Below are 19,559 nucleotides of genomic sequence, written 5' to 3' on the forward strand. Positions count from 1 at the left end.
CTCAAAAATGATATATATATATATATATATATTACTGGAGTAATATATAGGTAGAGTTTCATTTGATTTAAAATTTACATCCTATTGAAATTAAGACTTCTAATCAATTTTTTTGTTTCTATCTCATAAATCACATAAAAAGTGGAATTCATATGACTAGAAAGAAAAAAAGAAAACATTTTTTTTAGAAGAATAAACGTTTATTATATATAGATACTTTTTTTTGGACAAAAAAGATAAGGTGTTTACTTTAAACTAAAAAACTTATTACCTTATTTACAATTTTTTTTAACTTTATCCAAAAACATTTTTGGTAAATTGGTATGAACACTAATTGTCTAAAAAAAAAGAGTCACGTGTGAAGAGGAAGATTTTGCCGTTTAATAAGTAGCTGTTTTTTTTTTTTTTTTTTACGGGTATTATGTTATTTTTTCTTTACAGGTCATATAATTTAAATTTTAAAAAAGGAATAGATGAAGATTGTTATTGTTTTTTGTTTTTTTACATGTACTATGTTGTTGTTGTTATTTATTTATTTTTTTTACACATAGTAATATAATTTTTTTAAAAAGGATTAGATGAAGAGTTTGAATTATAATCAAATTAAAAAAATTATCAACTTATAAATTAAAATAATAAAAGGATTAGATGGAGAGTTTGGATTGTAATCAAATTAATATTCTTATCAATTTAGAAATTATAGGAGAAGAAGATAAGTACAAAAAAAATTTATATTTATTTTTTAAAAATTTTTTTAAAAAAATTTGCAATTTTTGGATTGTGTGTGTACATATGAAAATTTGGTTACTCCAAAACTAATGTTTAGGATAATTTCTGACTCAAAAACAGTTACAAACATTGCAATAGGGATTGCACCAAACCCTTTCCAATTATATTGATTCTTTGGTCTCCTTGCAAGAACCTAAAAAAAAAATTGAACCAAAGCTTAAGTATGAAAAATTTTAATAGCTAAAAACAAATAAAGATGAATTTTTTTTGAATTAGAGGGTGAAAAAAATAAATCAAAGTTCAAATTTTGGAAACTTGTACCCCTTTCTTAATTTTTCAGAAACCAAGCAATATGAAGAAAGAAAAATAAAATAGAAACTTAATTATATCAACAATTAAACACGTTTACACACATATACAGATTACAGAGAGACATAACATTAAAAAAAAAATGTAAAAATATAAGCTAACCCTTTTAAGAGCAAGTCTCTGCAACGGCACCACCTTTCAAATAGTTGGATGTCCACTTCTAATTTGGGTGTGTATTTTTTGATAGTATGGGTGTGATTTAATTTGGGTTTTATTTTGTGTTGTAGAACAAATTAAACACTACGTTGCTGTATTTTTATCCACTTAGAAGTGCAGCAAGTGTAATTCAACTTTAATCTAATTAAGATTTTTATCCACTTAGAAATTATAGTTGAAAAAAAAATTATATCCACTTAGAAATTATAGTTGAAGAAAACTTATATATATATTTTCTTTAAAATCTAAAAATTTAAGAAAATTTCTGCAATTTGATGCTGCCATTTGGCATAACCACGATGTCTAACCCCAACTTTTATTATATATATATAATATAATATGATATCTCATCTAGCACCTAATTCCAGCACCACCACCATTAAAAAAACAGACGTACAGCTATGAGAAGTATAAAAGAAACTATGAATTAATAACCAAAGCCAAAAAAATTGACACAAAAGTAGCACCTCCAGTTCGGCTCTATCAAATCTATTTGATACCATGTTTTACTCACCAAAATTACAAAGAAAAAAGGGGTGGCACTGGCTTTTAGAGTATAATTTGTTTCTTGTTTTTGTTGCTATATAGTCACTAAACATAAAAACATACTTAGCCTTCATTTAAAAAAAAAATATTTTTTAAATCTTGTAATTGAAATTAGTAATATAACTAATAAAAATAAGAAAAAAGAAATGAGCTTATATATTTTCCAATTTCAAATTTTAAGCATTTTGTAGTCAAGAAAACATAATTATTAATAAAATTATTTTATATTTTCGAAATTAATTCCAAAGACAGAGCATGGAGGGAGGGGGATCCCTGATGTGCCGTTGACACCTGAAGGAGTTAAAAACACTTCTTTAGTTGGTTGATGTCTTCAATACGATAATATTAGTTGAGTTTATGCACTTATATTAACTAAAAGCTTCTTCTTCTTTTTTTTAGAGGTTACTTAAGATAAAGTTTGTACGTATCTATGAGAATTATATTCTATGTCAACTTTTTCAAAACTCAAATTTTAAAAAGATAATAATCTTAAATGGGCTAAAAAAACTTTGTACTATCTATGAAATGATTATCCTTCTTAGACTAGACTTTTATATAGTTTAAAAATACTCCTAAATCTTATATTTAATAGGAAAAAAACTTGAGGATTACCTGCTAAAAATATATCTCCAACTTCACTTAAAATGCTTACAAAATAAGATACTCTCATACAGGGGCGGCCAGGGACGGAGGGAGACTTGCCTAGGGGGGGCTAATTTTTTTGTTCTATAAAATCACACTTTGCCCCACTTAATATTATCATTGAATCTTTTAGGATTACTACTCTAGCCACAAAATTTTCTATAACATTTTTACAAACTGTTATGGTAGTATACTTTTATTGGTTTGCATTTGAGCTTATCACTTACATTGCATTTTTGCTTACTAATAACCACTCACCACATTAATAATTTGTAAAAAAAAGTTTGTAATTCTAGCAGTTTCTTGCTTTTAAAGGCTAGATCTAAAATCTAAAGCAAAATAAACAAGCTCAAAAAAATTATTCAACAACAAAAATTACCAATAGTAAAACTAAAAAAAATTAAACTCAATCATCCAATTTTACCTAAAACAAACAACCTGACCCTCTAAAAAATTTTAAACAAAATAATTTTGTCCATACTTGGATGCACACATAAAAAACACACAAAAAAAAAACTCATTAGCTGTTAAGCAACTGAGTCGAAAGCTAGCAACTAATAGCAAAAATGCCTCCTAACTTTATGTTCTGGCTCTGTCCCTGGGGGCGGCCCAACAAACTTTGAGGCCTAAGACGATATATTTAAATAGAGCATTTTTGTTATTAATTAAATAATATTTAACTAGTTCTCAATATCATAATCTTTATATAACAAAAATGCCCCCCAAACGCAACTAATAGCAAAACTGCCCTCCTAACTTTAAGTTCTGGCTTAGTCCTTGGGAGCGGCCCAACAAATTTTGAGGCCTAAGGAGATATATTTAAATAGAGCATTTTTGTTATTAATTAAATAATATTTAACTAGTTCTCAATATCATAATCTTTATATAACAAAAATGCATCCTTTTTATCTTGTAGTATGTTTTTTTTTTTAAGAAATGCTAAAACTATAAAAAAAATATTACTATAAAAAAAAAGTGCAAATGTTGTAGCAATGAATGTGATTAATTACACATCAAGAAAATAATAAACAAGTATTTGAATGAATGATGTTAAGGATATTATAAATTTTACAACATGATGCTTATAAAGATGTATCACTAAGTAATTTAAAGATGCATTTAATAGGTTGTTAACGTCTACAAATCATATTAATTGTCACATCAATTTGTATAAAGGTTTTAAAGTAAAATTTATAGTATTTTCCTATCTAAACGATTTCTTGTAATTAGTGACACATATTTATAAACCCTATGTATTTAAAATTGTAATATCTTTTTTTTTTTAGCAAAAAAATTGTAATATCTTTAACATTACTCAATTATTTGGTACTTCTTAAAAGTATACGAAAAATGTAAAACTAATTTTTTCCCTATATCTCAAAAAAAAAAAATATTACAAAAATATATCTCAATTTTTGCTCCAAAATTTAGTAGGGGGCCCTAGGCAATTGCTTAAGTGGCCTAAGCCTAGGGCCGGCCCTACTCTGATACTAATCCATGTTTTTAAAATAAACTTATCCAAATTAAATAAATAAAAAAGTCTCATTTCACGCACAAAGCGTGTTTGATGAGGCTAGTAAAGACTACAGTTAATTAGGTTTTAAATTCGAATTTAAATCTAACCAATTTAAGTTTGGAAAGACTTTATGATCTAATTGAAGATTAAAAGAGTAATGCTAAAGATACAAACCATTTTACAAAAAAATTTACAAACTGCTGATGAGGTAATTGATTATTGGTAAATGAAAAAGCGATCTTAATGGTGGGCGTAGATGAAAACTAATAAAAAATTGGTCATATTACCAATTTATAAAAATATTTTAAAATGGTTTATAGTGTAGTATTAATCCCATTCAAATATTTCAAAGATGATGATTCTTGCCTTAGTAACTAACATGAGAAAACTTATTTAAAATTTGAAATGGAAAGTCAACTAAGGAAAAGACAGATAATTAATGGGTTACTCAAGTATGAATCTGAATTGACATCAGATTATTAAATTTGATTTTTGATTTTTTTTTACATCAAATTTTTGCCAAAAGGATTTAAGATGATTAAATTTGAAGTTTGGATTAGAATGTCCATTAGTAAATGACAAGACAATTTATAGTTTAATTTTTTTTTTTGACCTAATATGATAGTAGACTTTATTTATACAAGGAAAATGCTACTGAATACCCTTAAGCTATTGGTTAATAATCCATTTAAAGAAAGTTTTTATAGAAAAAAAACAATTAATTATTTTGACAGTTTTTTTCATTTCCCATAAAAGTAGCGTCAAAACTTTCTAAAATTGATTGTTAACCAATGCCCTAAAGGTACTCGTTAACATGACATCATGCTGTATAATAGGAAAGAGAAAAGAAGGGCATTTAAAAAAAAAAAAACTAAACAATGACCTCACTTTCTCTTTTGTAGCACTAATCAAAGTTAGAACCACACGATCACATCGTAATGGTATACTAGTAAAAGAAATAAACTTAAAACTATCTTTAATTATTTTTTTTTATGAATAAAGCTATCTTTAATTAAAGTAATGTCTTGGATCCAAGCATCCTCAAGAGGAGAAATTATTATTTACACCAGGAGGATTGCTAATATAGTCCTCCCTAGCTAATAATGGGTTACTCAAGTATGAATTTGAATTGACATCTGATTATTAAATTTGACTTTTGATTTTTTTTTTTAACATCAAAATTTTGCCAAAAGGATTTAAGATGATTAAATTTGAAGTTTCGATTAGAACATCAATTAGGAAATGACAAGAAAATTAATAGTTTAATTTTTTTTTTGACCTAAATGAAAGTAGACTTTATTTATACAAGGAAAATGCTACCGAATACTCTTAAGGTATTGGTTAATAATTCATTTAAAGAAAGTTTTTATAGAAAAAAAAACAATTAATATTTTGACAGCTTTTTTTATTTCCCATAAAAGTGGTGTCAAAACTTTTCAAAATGGATTGTTAACCAATACCCTAAAAGCACTTGTTAGCATGACATCATGCTATATAATAGGAAAGAGAAAAGAATGGCATTTTTTTAAAAACTAAACAATGACCTCACTTTCTCTTTTGCGGCACTAATCAAAGTTAGACCCACACGATCACATCGTAATGGTATACTAGTAAAAGAAATAAACTTAAAACTATCTTTAATTATTTTTTTATGAATAAAACTATCTTTAATTAAAGTAATGTCTTGGATCCAAGCATCCTCAAGAGGAGAAATTATTATTTACACCAGGAGAGTTGCTAATGTGGTCATCTCTAGCTAATAAGATGATGTCATCTATATAAATGTATGTGTGGACTTTCTAATCAGCATGAGGAATAAAAAATAAAAATTACCGAATAATGTCACATTTGTATAAGTAATAGCATTTTATTGGTTGAGAGTTCAAGGAGGACTACATCAACAATTCTCTTGGTGGACCTAATAATTCCTCCATAACCTCCCAATCAATAAAATATTGTTACTTATGCAAATGTGATATCATCCGGTAATTTTTATTTTTTATTCCTTGTATTGATTAGGAATCTCACACATACATTTGCATAAATGACATCATCTTATTAGTAAAAAAAAATCACATCAACAGCCCTCCCGGTGTAAATAATAATTTCTTGAAGTAAACAAAGTTTGAAAGTAATTTTGCCGAATTAGTAGCTTAATTAACATTAATTAATCCGTACTAAGAGACTTTTCTTTTTTAATTTAAAATAGATTGATATCAAAGGACGTTAAATGGCTAATTGATTGATAAGATATTTCCTAATGTTACGGATGTTGGAGAACGATGAGATGAACATAGAAAGAAATAAGGAGATTAAAAAACAAACAAAATTTTTTTTTTGATACAAGATAGAATTCTACTCTAACTTAATCTAAGTGTATATGTGTGTGAAGCTCCCTCCTAGAGACTTAAACCCCGGCACTTGCCTCCCACACTCCATAGACACTTATACTTGTGGAGTGACCATCGTACCAAGGGTGTGTTGTGGTAAAAACAAACAAAATTTTGATGGCTTTGAGGTACGATGAAATCGTTTTCCTTAAATGTTGTAGCTGTTATAAAAAAAAAAAAGTTGAAAATAATTTTGCCAACGTACATATATCTAATGGTACAATTTTTGGCCGAAAAACTACAAAATTACAATTTTTTGCATAATTTTGCCCCTTTGCTCCTCCAAAGTGTCAAGAGAACTATGAAAATTTCAAGTAAAAGAGCTACTTTTTCATTTGTTTCTTTACTCTATCTCACCTAAAGAAGTAGTTACACTTTTCAACATACATAAATGGATTAAATAACATTCTTTCACTACTAAAGTGGGATCAAACTTGCATTACAATCTATTTGGATATACAAAATATCCAACAAAAGCTAATTTATGAGGATATAAAGCTAATTTATGAGGATAATAAGATTTAATGAAGACATTTGTGCAATTAAGAATCTCCTATATAAAACTTAATAATTATTTCAAATTAAATATCATATTTTTAATGGATAATTATATGTCTTACAGTAATTACATGCCTTAAAATGCTCACATGCTTATTTATAATTATTTCAAATTAAGAATCTCCTACATAAAACTTTTTTTTAATGAAAGAATATATATATATATGTTATGTTATAGTAGTAAACTATAACATATTATACTCGCATAAGTATCAACAAACAATAAACGACCATATTGAAATTTCATGAAAAGGCATATTACAAAAGAAGCATCTATGGTGTCATAGTAGTCATACAGAAAGGGACAATAATAAGGGCCTTAAAGTACATGCCCAAATTAATTTTGGATCGATCAAACTATATGGCCCTTTCTTTCCCTTTCATTTACAAGTTACAACCCTCTTTTTTTGCTTTATAATTAAATACGTATCCATATAAAGCACAAATTATTTGTTTTAAAAAAAAAGCACAAATTATTTGAAAATTGAATACCAATTTTGTATATTTGGTAAGTAATTAAAACATTTTCCATAAAAAGATAAGGCAAAGACATCTAAGAATAAGAATATTCTTTAAAAAAAAAAGAAAGACATCTAAGAATAAAAGGAAAGCTAATGAATGAAATAACCGTTGAGTTAATTAATAATTGGTTGAAATTACAGCCAATTATGGGGGTCACAGACTCACATATTTCAAATGAGCTTGATGATTTTTTTTTTTTTTTTTGATAAAAGCTTGATGATTAATCAGGTACCATATTTGAAAAGGAAATTAATGGCCCACAAATTTCCTCCAATAAAAAAAAAAAAGAAGAAGTTGGACCCACATCGCCGGGAAAATCTGACTCAGATGGTCTCACCGCCGGCAGTTATTTATTTAATTTCGACTCGTTGTTGGTTGATGCTATTTTTATATAAGCCGCACACTTGTAGGTGGAACAGTTAAGGGTGTTGAGGCTTTTGAAGAGCTAACACATTCATTCATTCATTATATAAGAAGAAACAAGAGGGAGAGATTATGACACACAAATAGAGCTTACATAAACAACAAAAAAAAGAGCTTTTCCTCTCTTTCTCTCTCTCTCTCTCTCTCTCTCTCTCTCTCTCTCTCTAAATTCTTTCTATTGCCATCATTATTTTCCTATTCTCTACTTCTAAAAGGTTCTCATTTTCATTTTCAATTTCAGAGTCTTTTTTTTCCTTTGAAGGAAAAAAAAAGGACATTAATTTTGTGTACCAACACTTTAGGCCACTATTAATGTGTGCGTGTTGTAAGTGCTTGATAGATTGAGATCTCAACTGGGTTTGTTATAGATTTTTCCTTTTCTAGATTTGTCTGCAAAGCAAAGTGGGGGGGTTTTAGCTAGTGACTGACATTCCAGCTCTGCCTCCATTGTTTTTCTTGACAAGGAAGCAAACAATCACAAACACAGCTAAAAGGCAAAAAAATATTCGTGCTCTTTTCGCAAAGTGAACCATCTTGATCTTATACTCTTTCACTTCCTTGTTAGCTTTCCCATCACCTTCTCATAGCTTTTTGGTTTTGTTTTTCTTATTAACAACAAAAGCAACAAAGGAAAAAAGCCTCGAAATGGATCGGCTATCATCGTCGACAGTTCTTCCAGACGCGTTCCAAGGAGCCAGAGATGACATTTCCATGCAACTTGGAATTATCTGGGCTCAGATCAAAGCGCCATTGATTGTCCCTCTGTTAAGAATCTCAGTGGTTTTGTGCTTGATCATGTCGTTGATGCTGTTCTTCGAGAGGGTTTATATGGGCATTGTCATTGTTCTGATTAAGCTGTTTGGTCGAAAACCCGAAAAGCGTTACAAATGGGAGGCAATTAAAGACGACGTTGAGCTTGGAAACTCAGCTTATCCTATGGTCCTTGTCCAAATCCCAATGTACAACGAGAGAGAGGTGCTTTTTGTTTCTCTCTTCTCTGCTTATTACATATTAGTCAAGATCAAAATATGTGTTTTCTTTTTACAATTCTAGCTTTAAATTAACCTTAAAAGTTGTGTGCTTTTTTATTAAATGTAGGTGTACCAACTATCAATTGGAGCTGCATGTGGGCTTTCATGGCCTTCTGATCGAATCATAATACAAGTACTTGATGATTCCACAGACCCAACAATAAAGGTACTTACATGTTTGATATTTCTCCATGAAAATCTCCAATTTTTTTGGTCCAATTAACAAACCCAAATTGCCAAAACCATTGATTAGTCAGTTTTCTTAATTGGGTCATGTTCCAAAATTGTAAATTGATTAGGACTTGGTGGAGCTAGAATGTCAAAGGTGGGCAAGCAAAGGCATAAACATAAAGTACGAAATTAGAGACAACAGAAATGGGTATAAGGCAGGTGCTTTAAAAGAAGGCATGAAGCGTAGCTACGTGAAACAGTGCGATTATGTAGCCATTTTTGACGCGGATTTTCAACCCGAACCAGATTTCCTATGGCGAACCATACCTTTCCTTACCCATAATCCTCAACTAGCTCTCGTTCAGGCCCGTTGGAAATTCGGTAATTCCGCTAAATCACCCATAAACTTTTATATTTGGTTAGCTATAGTCAGTTCTAATCTCACTGGTTTACTATTATTATTATTAGTATTTTAATTTTTCTGATGAGAATTTTTAGTAGGTTCTAAAAAAAAAAAAAAAAACAGTGGCTGCTTAAAAAACTGTCGGTGGGTCTGTTGTTTCTGTTTGGGAATTGAGAGTTTGACAGGAAGTGGTGTTTGGTCCAATGGTCCCATATATCTTGTCTCGGTTCTGATTCTTCACTGGGTTGCCATGGTTGGGACACGTGTATCTTTATTTTTATTGTTAATTCCAATAATTACAACGGATTAGATTTGAACCCTTAAAATCCAGTTAGTAACGACAGAAATAAACAACAGAAATATTAATTGAAGTACAAATTTTTTGATTTTATTACTTGTCGTAAAGAAAATTAAAAGAAAATTATCTTATAAAACTGTTTTATAAAGTGCTTTCTCACAATATCGGTGCCTACGACAGTAAGATTTATTCGATATAAGAGATGTGTCTTATGAGATGGTTTGATTAGTTTCCCCAACTCAAACCCATGCTGTCTCTCAACTCACCCAGATGAAACGTTATTATTTTTTCCTAAACAACCAGGCTAATGAAATTAAATAGAATGTAAAATTAAGGCTAGAAACACAAGAAATAGATACAATTATTTTTTTATAAAATTATAATTTATTGAGGTAATAAACATGATCGTATAAGATCATCATTGATACTATATTTAGTATAAAATAAAATTTTGTGGAATTTGTTATGCAACCTGCTGACTGCTGTTCCCATGTATGATTGTTTTTTTCTTCTTCTTCTATTTGATTAGGTACCATAATTAGAATGTTCCTCGAAAATAGTAATATTAGGCTTAGGGGTTTTTTTTTTTCTTTGATTCTAAATATTATTTTCCTAATTAGGAGGTCACAATTATGAGAGGGTACCCATCATCTTCCCACTCACGAACTGGTCCCAAACTCTCTCTTTGCCATCCAAAAAAAGAGAAAAAAAGAAAAAGAAAGAAAGAGTGAAAGTAACATCTCTTAAAAGTTTCACTTTATTACGTTTTTTTTATGAACGAAAAAAAAAAGTTTATTAATAAAACTCTTAAAAGTTTTATTAATAAACTAACCAATTATATATATATATATATATATTGGAGAAGGTTTACAAATATATTTGGATACGGTAATGAAGGAGGTTATAAACTTATCATGATAATTTAATCATGCTTTTTTCGCCGAAAAACTTGATGAAACATGAATTAAAGAACAACTTTTCCATACTTTTAAATTTTGACTAGAATCATCGCGCACTCTTGGTGCAGTGGTCACTCCACAAGTATAAGTGCCTGTGGGGTGCCGAGGGCAAGGGCCGGAGTTCAAATCTCCAAAAGAGAGTTTCACACATATGTATATTTAAATTAGATTAAAGTAGAAATTTTATCTTATATATATATATATATATATAAAAATCCTCAGCAGGGATACCCAAATTCCTCCCCAGGTACTTGTCTGGGCTCGAATTAGGAACCACAAATCTGATTCACAAATCCCAACCACCAAGCCACCCCTCTAAGGGCACATTATTAGCATTTATAATGATGTTGACTAACACTGTTTCATATGTATTTAAATTATTGATAATATAGCAAAATTTAATTCGCTTATTTTATAATACGGGTTTATTTGGGACTTGCTTATTTTGTTGAAACTGAAAATTATTTGTTGAAAATATTGTAAATAAAGGTAAAAGTTAACTGAAATAGTACAATGAGACTCATGAATAGTACCAAAAAATGCAGTGAAACTCATGAATAGTAGCAAAAATAAGCTGAATAGTAAAATAAGTTGGCAAAAATAATTTTTACCAAATGAACACTACGTGCATAGAATTTTCTAAGTGGTTTGTTATCGAATTCAAATCATGTTTAAAATATACAAATTTTCCATTTGATTGTTTGTAGGACACATCATTGTGATTTTGATTTTCTAAATAAAATCCCTACATGAAATTTTCAAAGCCAAAAATACTGATTCTTCTCCTACCACCACCAGCAGCTGCATGTGCAACCTTAATGGTGGACCTCATATCGTAGTCACTATCTATCCTATACTAACCGACAATGGAATTTATGTGATCTGATTTTATCATTTATAATGATTGTAAAACTTATGCCAGCTATTTAGTGACGTGGCAGTGCTTTTTCTGTGCTGTTTTTTACAGTGAACTCCGATGAGTGCTTGATGACAAGAATTCAAGAAATGTCATTGGATTACCATTTCACAGTGGAGCAAGAAGTGGGGTCCTCCACCTATGCCTTCTTTGGTTTCAATGGTATATCACTAGCTAAATTTATTTTTTTATCAGAAATCACAGTTATCCTTTAATGTTGAGTGTTTGAAAAAAAATTTAATGTTTTACTATTGGTTTTGTGTAAAAGTAAATAAATTATAATCTAACTTTTAATATTGAAATGATACAGGGACAGCAGGTGTGTGGAGAATTGCTGCACTTAATGAGGCTGGAGGATGGAAAGATAGGACCACTGTGGAAGATATGGACCTGGCTGTTAGAGCTAGTCTCAAAGGATGGAAATTTTTGTACCTAGGAGGTGTTAAGGTATTCAATTATTAGAAAAAGTTTAGTCATAAATTGATTTGGAGGAAATTTCTCCAATCCATTATGTGGGAATTGATAACGTGCCGCCACGTAATGGGTTGGAGGACTAAATATTGTCCTCAGTAAGTGTAGTAGAGACAAAAATTACACAACTGTTGAGGAACCTATTACTATTAGAGCATAATAAAAGTAATATGCAAAACCATGTAAAAGTGGCGTTATTTCGATTATAAGTTATCACTTTAGAGAATTGTGAAAATGGTTTTGAAAATAATTGTGTCGTAGTATTACTCTTTATCGATAGTCTTATGCACAGATGTTTATTGCTCTCTTTGCTTTTTGCTCAGTAGTAGAGCTGTGCTTTGCAATTAGGAGAGTCAATCACAGTTAGCTTCTGTGATTCAAGAAATCCATTAAGAATGGAGGAGAATTTGAATTCTTATATAGTCACTTTGAATCCCACTGAACTAGGCCACTAATAGCAAAAGAAAACGTCCATGATTAAATAACAAACAACACATACTGGCTTTTGTTGATTAAGGTTTCTATGTACAGACTGTAATGTTTATACATGTTCTTAATATCACTTTAGGTGAAAAATGAATTGCCTAGTACATTGAAAGCCTACCGGTACCAACAACATCGGTGGTCATGTGGTCCGGCTAATCTTTTCAGGAAAATGGTAATGGAGATTATAAGAAACAAGGTCAGTTTGCTTCTTTGTTCTGTCAAATATAACAACTTTGAGGAAGTAGAATGAAAGTTTTTTTTGTCAGCTCACCCTTCATTTTTATATGTGTCTAATGCAGAAAGTATCTTTGTGGAAGAAGGTACATGTGATATACAGCTTCTTCTTTATTCGGAAGATCATAGCCCACATAAACACATTTGTGTTTTACTGCATTGTACTACCAGCAACTGTTGTAGTACCCGAAGTTGCAGTTCCAAAGTGGGGAGCAGTTTATATTCCATCCTTCATCACCCTTCTGAATGCTGTTGGGACTCCAAGGTCAGCTATTCTTTTCTGATAGGTTCACAGAATTTTGGCATTGAGTTTTTGAAATTTGAGGGAAGCACTATTTGGTGGAAACTAGGTTCTTTATCTTTCCTTTGGGTGACAAGTCTACTTCACCTATTTTTCTGTAAAAATAGTTCCTAAGGATTCAACTTCCTCTGCCTCTTGATGAACTTAAAGCAAGGACTAGAATAATTCTTGAAGGAAACATTTTCCAGGAAAAAAAACACAAACGACTAAACCTTTTTTTTTTTAAAAACCCAAGTGTTGGTCTTGTGGTTTCCAAGTCTTGTGTGATCCATAAGGTTCTAGATTCAAGTCCCTTACCATTGCCTTCAAACCAGCCTCAAGGGATTTCTCCTTATAACACAAGGGATTAGTTAGGTGCCTTAAGAGCTGGACACCATGTTAGCCAAAAAAGGGGAAATTTTTTCAAATTATTAACTTACCTGCTACCTAGGCCAGTGAATGTTGCTTCAGCAATTATATTAAGTGTCATTTCCTGACATTGTTGCCATAGTGATCTAGGCCTTAACTGATTTTTCTTGGGTTTTTGTTCATGTTCTTTCATAATCTTTCAGGTCACTCCATTTATTGGTTTTCTGGATCCTTTTTGAGAATGTCATGTCACTACATCGAATGAAGGCTACCATCATTGGTCTACTAGAGACAAATCGAGCAAATGAATGGATTGTAACAGAGAAACTAGGAGATGCTCTCAAGGCTAAACCAGGCTTGAAAGCACCAAGAAAAGCTCGGTTCAGGATTGGAGAAAGGTATGCATTCTTCCTAGACTTGCTGTGCAGTTTAGTCATGCCCTCCTTTTTAAAGTAATATCATCTATACTAGAGAATATCTGATCAATATTTGTCATTTTGTTCTTAAACTGTGACAGACTCCATTTACTAGAGCTTGCAGTTGGAGCTTTCCTATTATTTGTTGGCTGGTATGATGTTTTCTTTGGAAAAAACCACTTCTTCCTATTCCTTTTTATGCAAGCAGCTGCCTTCTTCATCGTGGGGTTTGGGTACGTTGGCACCTTTGTCCCAAACTCTTAAGGAACTCCCAACAATGATACTGAAGTTCTTTTTGCCATTTTGTTAATGTGTCTGTATAATTCCTGCTTCAGCAACATATACATGACCATTCATACCGACAATATCTTGAAATTATAGCTTTGTAAAAAAGAACAAAACTATATATGGTCAATTTTCTAGGCTCGCATAATATTTTGAGTTAGTGATTCGAAAAAGTTAGTTCTCTTTGTGTATACCTCAAAGGAAAGTGAGGAAATTACAGAACAAAAGGATTGTTACCAGAAGGTGCATTATACAGAAAGGAGGAACTGAAGGCAGTTTGTGGGATGGACCCAGACCCCAAAGTAAACATCTTTGAGTGGGTTTTTTGTCTAGCTTTTTATCATATTTTTCTCTGTTCTTATGCCCTTATTTTGTTGGATTTCTTTGAAGAAGAATAAACAGTAAACAGTTGGGAAAGGAAAAGATCAATGTTACATCTCTCTCTCTCTCTGTGTTTTGCAAGCATTAGGTATGTATGGTAAATATGTTACTGACCAAATAGGTAGTACAGTGAAGGAGAGTAAATAACTGAACATTATGCAGGAAAATAATGAACAATGAAATGGCTACACAGAGTTGAATGATTCATACACCAAGATTACTTTTCCCTTGACACTACAGGAAATTAGTCTTTCATTAACCCATAAAAACAATTACTTATTTAATGATTGTTGCATCACACTCACCACTTGTCCCATGAAATGGTAGCAATTGTTTGTGTGTGGTTGGATTAGTCAGGCTCAGCATTAATAATTTCATGAAGTAGTAGAGGCGTGTCATAAATTTAAGTTACCCAAAGAATTTATTAGTTCACATATCTGCTTCCTTTAAAAAAAAAAAAGTCAATGTACATGGCATACATAGATGGAACTTATTAATAACTTACCAAGAACAGAGTGCCTAACCTAACTATAGTCTCATCCTCTTAAAGCCTAATAATTGTGCTATGAATACCTTCAAGGAAACCAATCAATGAATTTATCCCTTTTACTCTTATTTTATTATATTATCATTGTTAATGACTATAAAGTATTATGTTCCTATGGTCTTTTTGCCTTTTGGTTGAAATTGGTGATGCCAAAAATTTTAGCTTTTAGCATTACAAAAAGCTACTTAATCTATTTTACTACCTCACTTTACAAAATACCTAACATCAATGATTTTATTTTAGCATTTAACATATTATAATAATATAAACAACATAATAAAATAATATATCCACTACAATAAACAACCCCAACCAAAAGAAAATAATCATTATAACAATAAGAAAACAAATAATGTATATTTTTAAGTATACCACATGAACTACAGTGCGCCCTGTAGCTCAAAAGCCAAAAATTATACTTTTAGCTTAATGCAGCCCTATTTTTCTTATATTGGTTGTTAAATTTGGCAATATGGCAATTTGACACCACCAATACTAATGCTCATGTGAAACCTACTAATGACTGGTTTGGGCCTCAAAAAATTTCATGGGCGGTCCTTTAAGCCCAGAAAAAGGCATGGGCACAAAGGCTCATATATTCTGCAGAGGGAGCTCCATTAGTTTGTCATTTTTGGATCTTAAGCTACTAACCCATGAAGGCCCATGGATTTGTACTTGATGGGTTTATTTATAGCGTACTTTTCTTTGGGCGTTCGAGGTGTGGTGATGGTGAGAGGCTTCGTTGGTTTTGTTTAAAGAAGCAAATGAGAAAGCGGTAAAGGTTTAAATACTATGCTTGTAGGACTTGGTTGAAGAGGTTTTGAAAAACTAATAGATTGGGCACAATGGTGAAAGGACATTGAGGTAATGTGGACAATTTGAACAAGAGCAACGACACAACATTGTTCATAATTTATTAAAGTGTAAGTTAGGCATGGAGCAATATTATTTACATTAGCCCACCAACACCATTTTTATAAATCACCAATTACGACATGCCAAATTAACAATTGTTAAAAAAGTTGTCCCTGTACTTATTGTGTGACCTCTGAGCAAACTGGAAGCCGTGGATTCCAGCCAAACTGCATCACTTGAATCCTTCAATTGACAGTTTTGGTGACATGGGGGAGATGAATGAGGCAGAAGAAGGGATAAAGGGGATGGCATAGAAGGGAGTTTTCCCAAATATTGAGACATATAGTACCCTAATTGATGACCTTCTGACATGAGGGAGGTTGAAAGAGGCCCAGTTAGTCTGCTAAAAAATGAGCGTTAAAGCTAGGAGAGGTTTTCAGATGTTGTCAAGTGAGGCACAGCAACTTATAAGTATCAATAAAGAGAGACAAATGATATTTAAGCTTATGATCTGGTGCATGACTTTTTTTTTTTTTTTTTTGATAAGCAATCTGGTGCATGACTTTTATGCTAGGGACATTTGCTTGTGGCTGGAAAAAAAAAATTCTAGCATTAACACTTACGGCCAGGGGATATCTAAGCCATGGAATATGTTTTTTTCCTTTTGCCATTTGGAGCCTTTGGCTTCATAGAAATAAAAATGTGTTCAAAAGCTCTCCTCCAAACCATGAGCTGGGTAGGGAAGTCTGTGCTATTGCCAATGAGTACCTGTTCTGTGCCTCTTGGTCTAAGAGGGTTAAAAGGAAGCAGGTTGTCAAAGTCGGGTGGAATAAACCTGAAGTTGGCTGGGTCAAGCTTAACACGGATGGCTCTTCATTAGGCAATTGGGGTTTCACTAGTGGAGGGGGCCTTATTCGAGACCATAATGGGGTTTGGATTAAAGGCTTCACCTATTCTATTGAGGTATTCACTAGTGTTGATGCTAAACTATGGGCTCTAAGGGAAAGATTACTTTTGCGTACTAGCTTGAACTTTGTGGTTATAGAAATTGAATTAGATGCTAAAGTAGTGTTTGGATGGATATCTAATGAGTATTATAGTAGTTTGCATCATGCTTCTCTTATCATGGATTGCAGGTTCTGTTGGAGTATCCACCAGTGTTGATGCTAAACTATGGGCTCTAAGGGAAGGATTACTTTTGCGTACTAGCTTGAACTTTGTGGCTGTAGAAATTGAATTAGATGCTAAAGTAGTGCTTGGATCGATATCTAATGAGTATTACAGTAGTTTGTATCATGCTTCTCTTATCATAGATTGCAGGACCCTCATTAGCCAAATTCCTTAAGTGAAGATGAGTCACTACTTTTATGAAGCAAACAAGTGTGAGGATACTCTGGCCAGAAAAGATTCAACTATGAACCAAGACATTGTTTATTTTGATAATCTTCTTGTGGACTTATGTACGCTACTATTTTATGATAAGTTGGGTTTGTACTATGAGATATCTTATCCTTTGGAAATACTGTTGGTGGTGGTTCTGTTAGCTAATGCAATCCGTTTTTACCACCCAAAAACAAAAGACTTGTACATGTCTTCTGGCTTACTACTTCTTTGTTGATATTGAAACATGGAGAAGAGACAGTGCATCTTATAAAGGAGAGTAGGACAGATGCTGAATAGGCAAATGTTTGGTAAACCTGCTTTTGTGAGGAGTTGGTGGGAGGAATTCAATGTGAGTAAGCTTCTAGCTTGGAAATGGATTCCCGAATCTAGGCCACAAGCATTCTATTTATCAAGATTATGAAAGCAGTTGATATAACTTAAATGATGAGTAGAGAGCATTTAAAGTGTGTGTTTGTTTCGGCTCTTTAAGCCTCAAAATGCGCTTTTGTAAAAAACAAACACTGTTTATGTGTTTGGTGAGTTGAAAAGGTTGACTTTAATGAAAAGTTGCATTTCTCTGCTCTTCACATAACGCGCATAAATATTATGGATGTCTTCAGACCAATTTGAAAAAGTGGACTGCGCATTATCAATGTATCCGTTGGACCACATGTGATGTTACGAAATTGCCCTTACTTTACTCTTTCTTACTTTACCCTATGAATACCTACGTTTAGGTGGAAATTTCCAAAAATCAACACTGATTTTACACTGTCACAGATTAACTTTCCATCTAGGTCAAACTGGGATCATGGTTGAGTCATTTACACGTTCAAATACAAATTTCGGTTTAGATTTGAAAGACAATTTTTGTATGTAATGTGGTGCACTTGAAGGGAAAGAATGGGCGGGGAATGTGTTTTGTTGAGGTGTATGATATTAGTAGTACTGTGCAAAACTTTTGTTAGTTGATAAACTAATTCTACTGCTCATCTGACTTACATATATTTGTTTGCATGGTAGATGTTAGAGATGGGTAAGGGCCAGACTTTCAGTTCTCTCTTAATCTTGCTTTCCTTTCATTTTAATATAATCTTCAATTAAAATAGACGTGCGAGGAATGACCTATAAGACTCACTACATAAGCATGTGCCATTTACAATGAAACGATAGATTTGAGGCTTCAGGATGTCATTGATGCTATTGCTACAACCAAAAGCTCCCCAAATATGTCATGGGAAGTGAAAATTAAACAACGAAGCTGTGTTCAGTGTATCTGTGCACCAGATGCAATATGATTCGAACACGGGTCTGCATCATATCGTGTCTAGTGCACAAATGTACAAGTGTCGCATCATATCATGTCCGGTGCACAAATGGACTTAAGTCTCACCGGACACAACCTTATCCAAATTAAAGAACCCATGTCCGGCTCCTTCTAGTAGATAACTAGGGAGATTAAAATATAGCCCACCACTTGTGTGGGGCTATAGCTATTGTTTGTAAAGTCGCTTTATAAGTAGAAGGTGCCCACTAGTTCATTCTCCTTTTCAAACTTGTTGAAGTTAATATATGTTAGCTTCTCTACTATTTTGAATTCTGGATCTCTTGCTTTTACTTTAAGGTGTCTAAGGGAAAGAAGTTAGTTTAGTTAAAAACGCACGATTGACCTTTTGAACTATCATCCACTTTTTCTTGGCCGATTGTTTCAATAGAAAGTGAAGGGCTGGAGGTTTCCCAGTATCAATTCCTTCGACCTTTATTCATTCAAAATCTTCACTGTAATACATTGATTGATATGATTTACTCTGCCAGGCATGGTGACTAAAGTCAGGGAAGAAAACTACAACTAATTAAAAGCAACATTCAGAGGTTAGCAATTTGTTCAAGATCATGATTCTTGCTTTTGATAATTCGTAGTTCCAATGAGGATGGGGGATACTACTAGTTGAGTTATAAGACTATTGGCAACAAAAGAGCTTATGATGGGTTCAAGTATGACAACACTTCAATTGTCCAATCAATCAATTACGTATATAAGTACATAATCTAAATTTAGTTTGACATGAAAAACCGTCTCAAGAATTCAACATCCTCCTTGGCCAACTATTTGGTGTTCGCCACAGTGAGTCACGATTTCAAACTTGAAGTCACGATTTTAGTTGTTTGCAACGACTAAAGTGCATGCAACAACTGAAGTCGACTCAGTTGTTGCACGCAGTG

The 19,559-nt window shown here is 32.0% G+C and overlaps 1 protein-coding gene across 1 annotated transcript; it reads left to right on the forward strand.

The window, feature by feature from the left end:
- The first annotated feature begins 7,852 nt into the window (after positions 1-7,852).
- LOC142610695 (glucomannan 4-beta-mannosyltransferase 9-like) lies at positions 7,853-14,593 on the forward strand. Its single transcript, XM_075782596.1, has 9 exons — positions 7,853-8,826; positions 8,950-9,048; positions 9,182-9,434; positions 11,681-11,791; positions 11,940-12,076; positions 12,669-12,782; positions 12,886-13,085; positions 13,673-13,867; positions 13,987-14,593. Exons 1-9 carry the CDS (start codon positions 8,497-8,499, stop codon positions 14,147-14,149), a joined length of 1,602 nt encoding a protein of 533 aa, XP_075638711.1. The 5' UTR covers positions 7,853-8,496; the 3' UTR covers positions 14,150-14,593.
- The last annotated feature ends 4,966 nt before the right edge of the window (positions 14,594-19,559 follow it).

The sequence above is a fragment of the Castanea sativa genome, chromosome 9 (assembly GCF_040712315.1).
Source record: "Castanea sativa cultivar Marrone di Chiusa Pesio chromosome 9, ASM4071231v1".
NCBI lineage: Eukaryota > Viridiplantae > Streptophyta > Magnoliopsida > Fagales > Fagaceae > Castanea > Castanea sativa.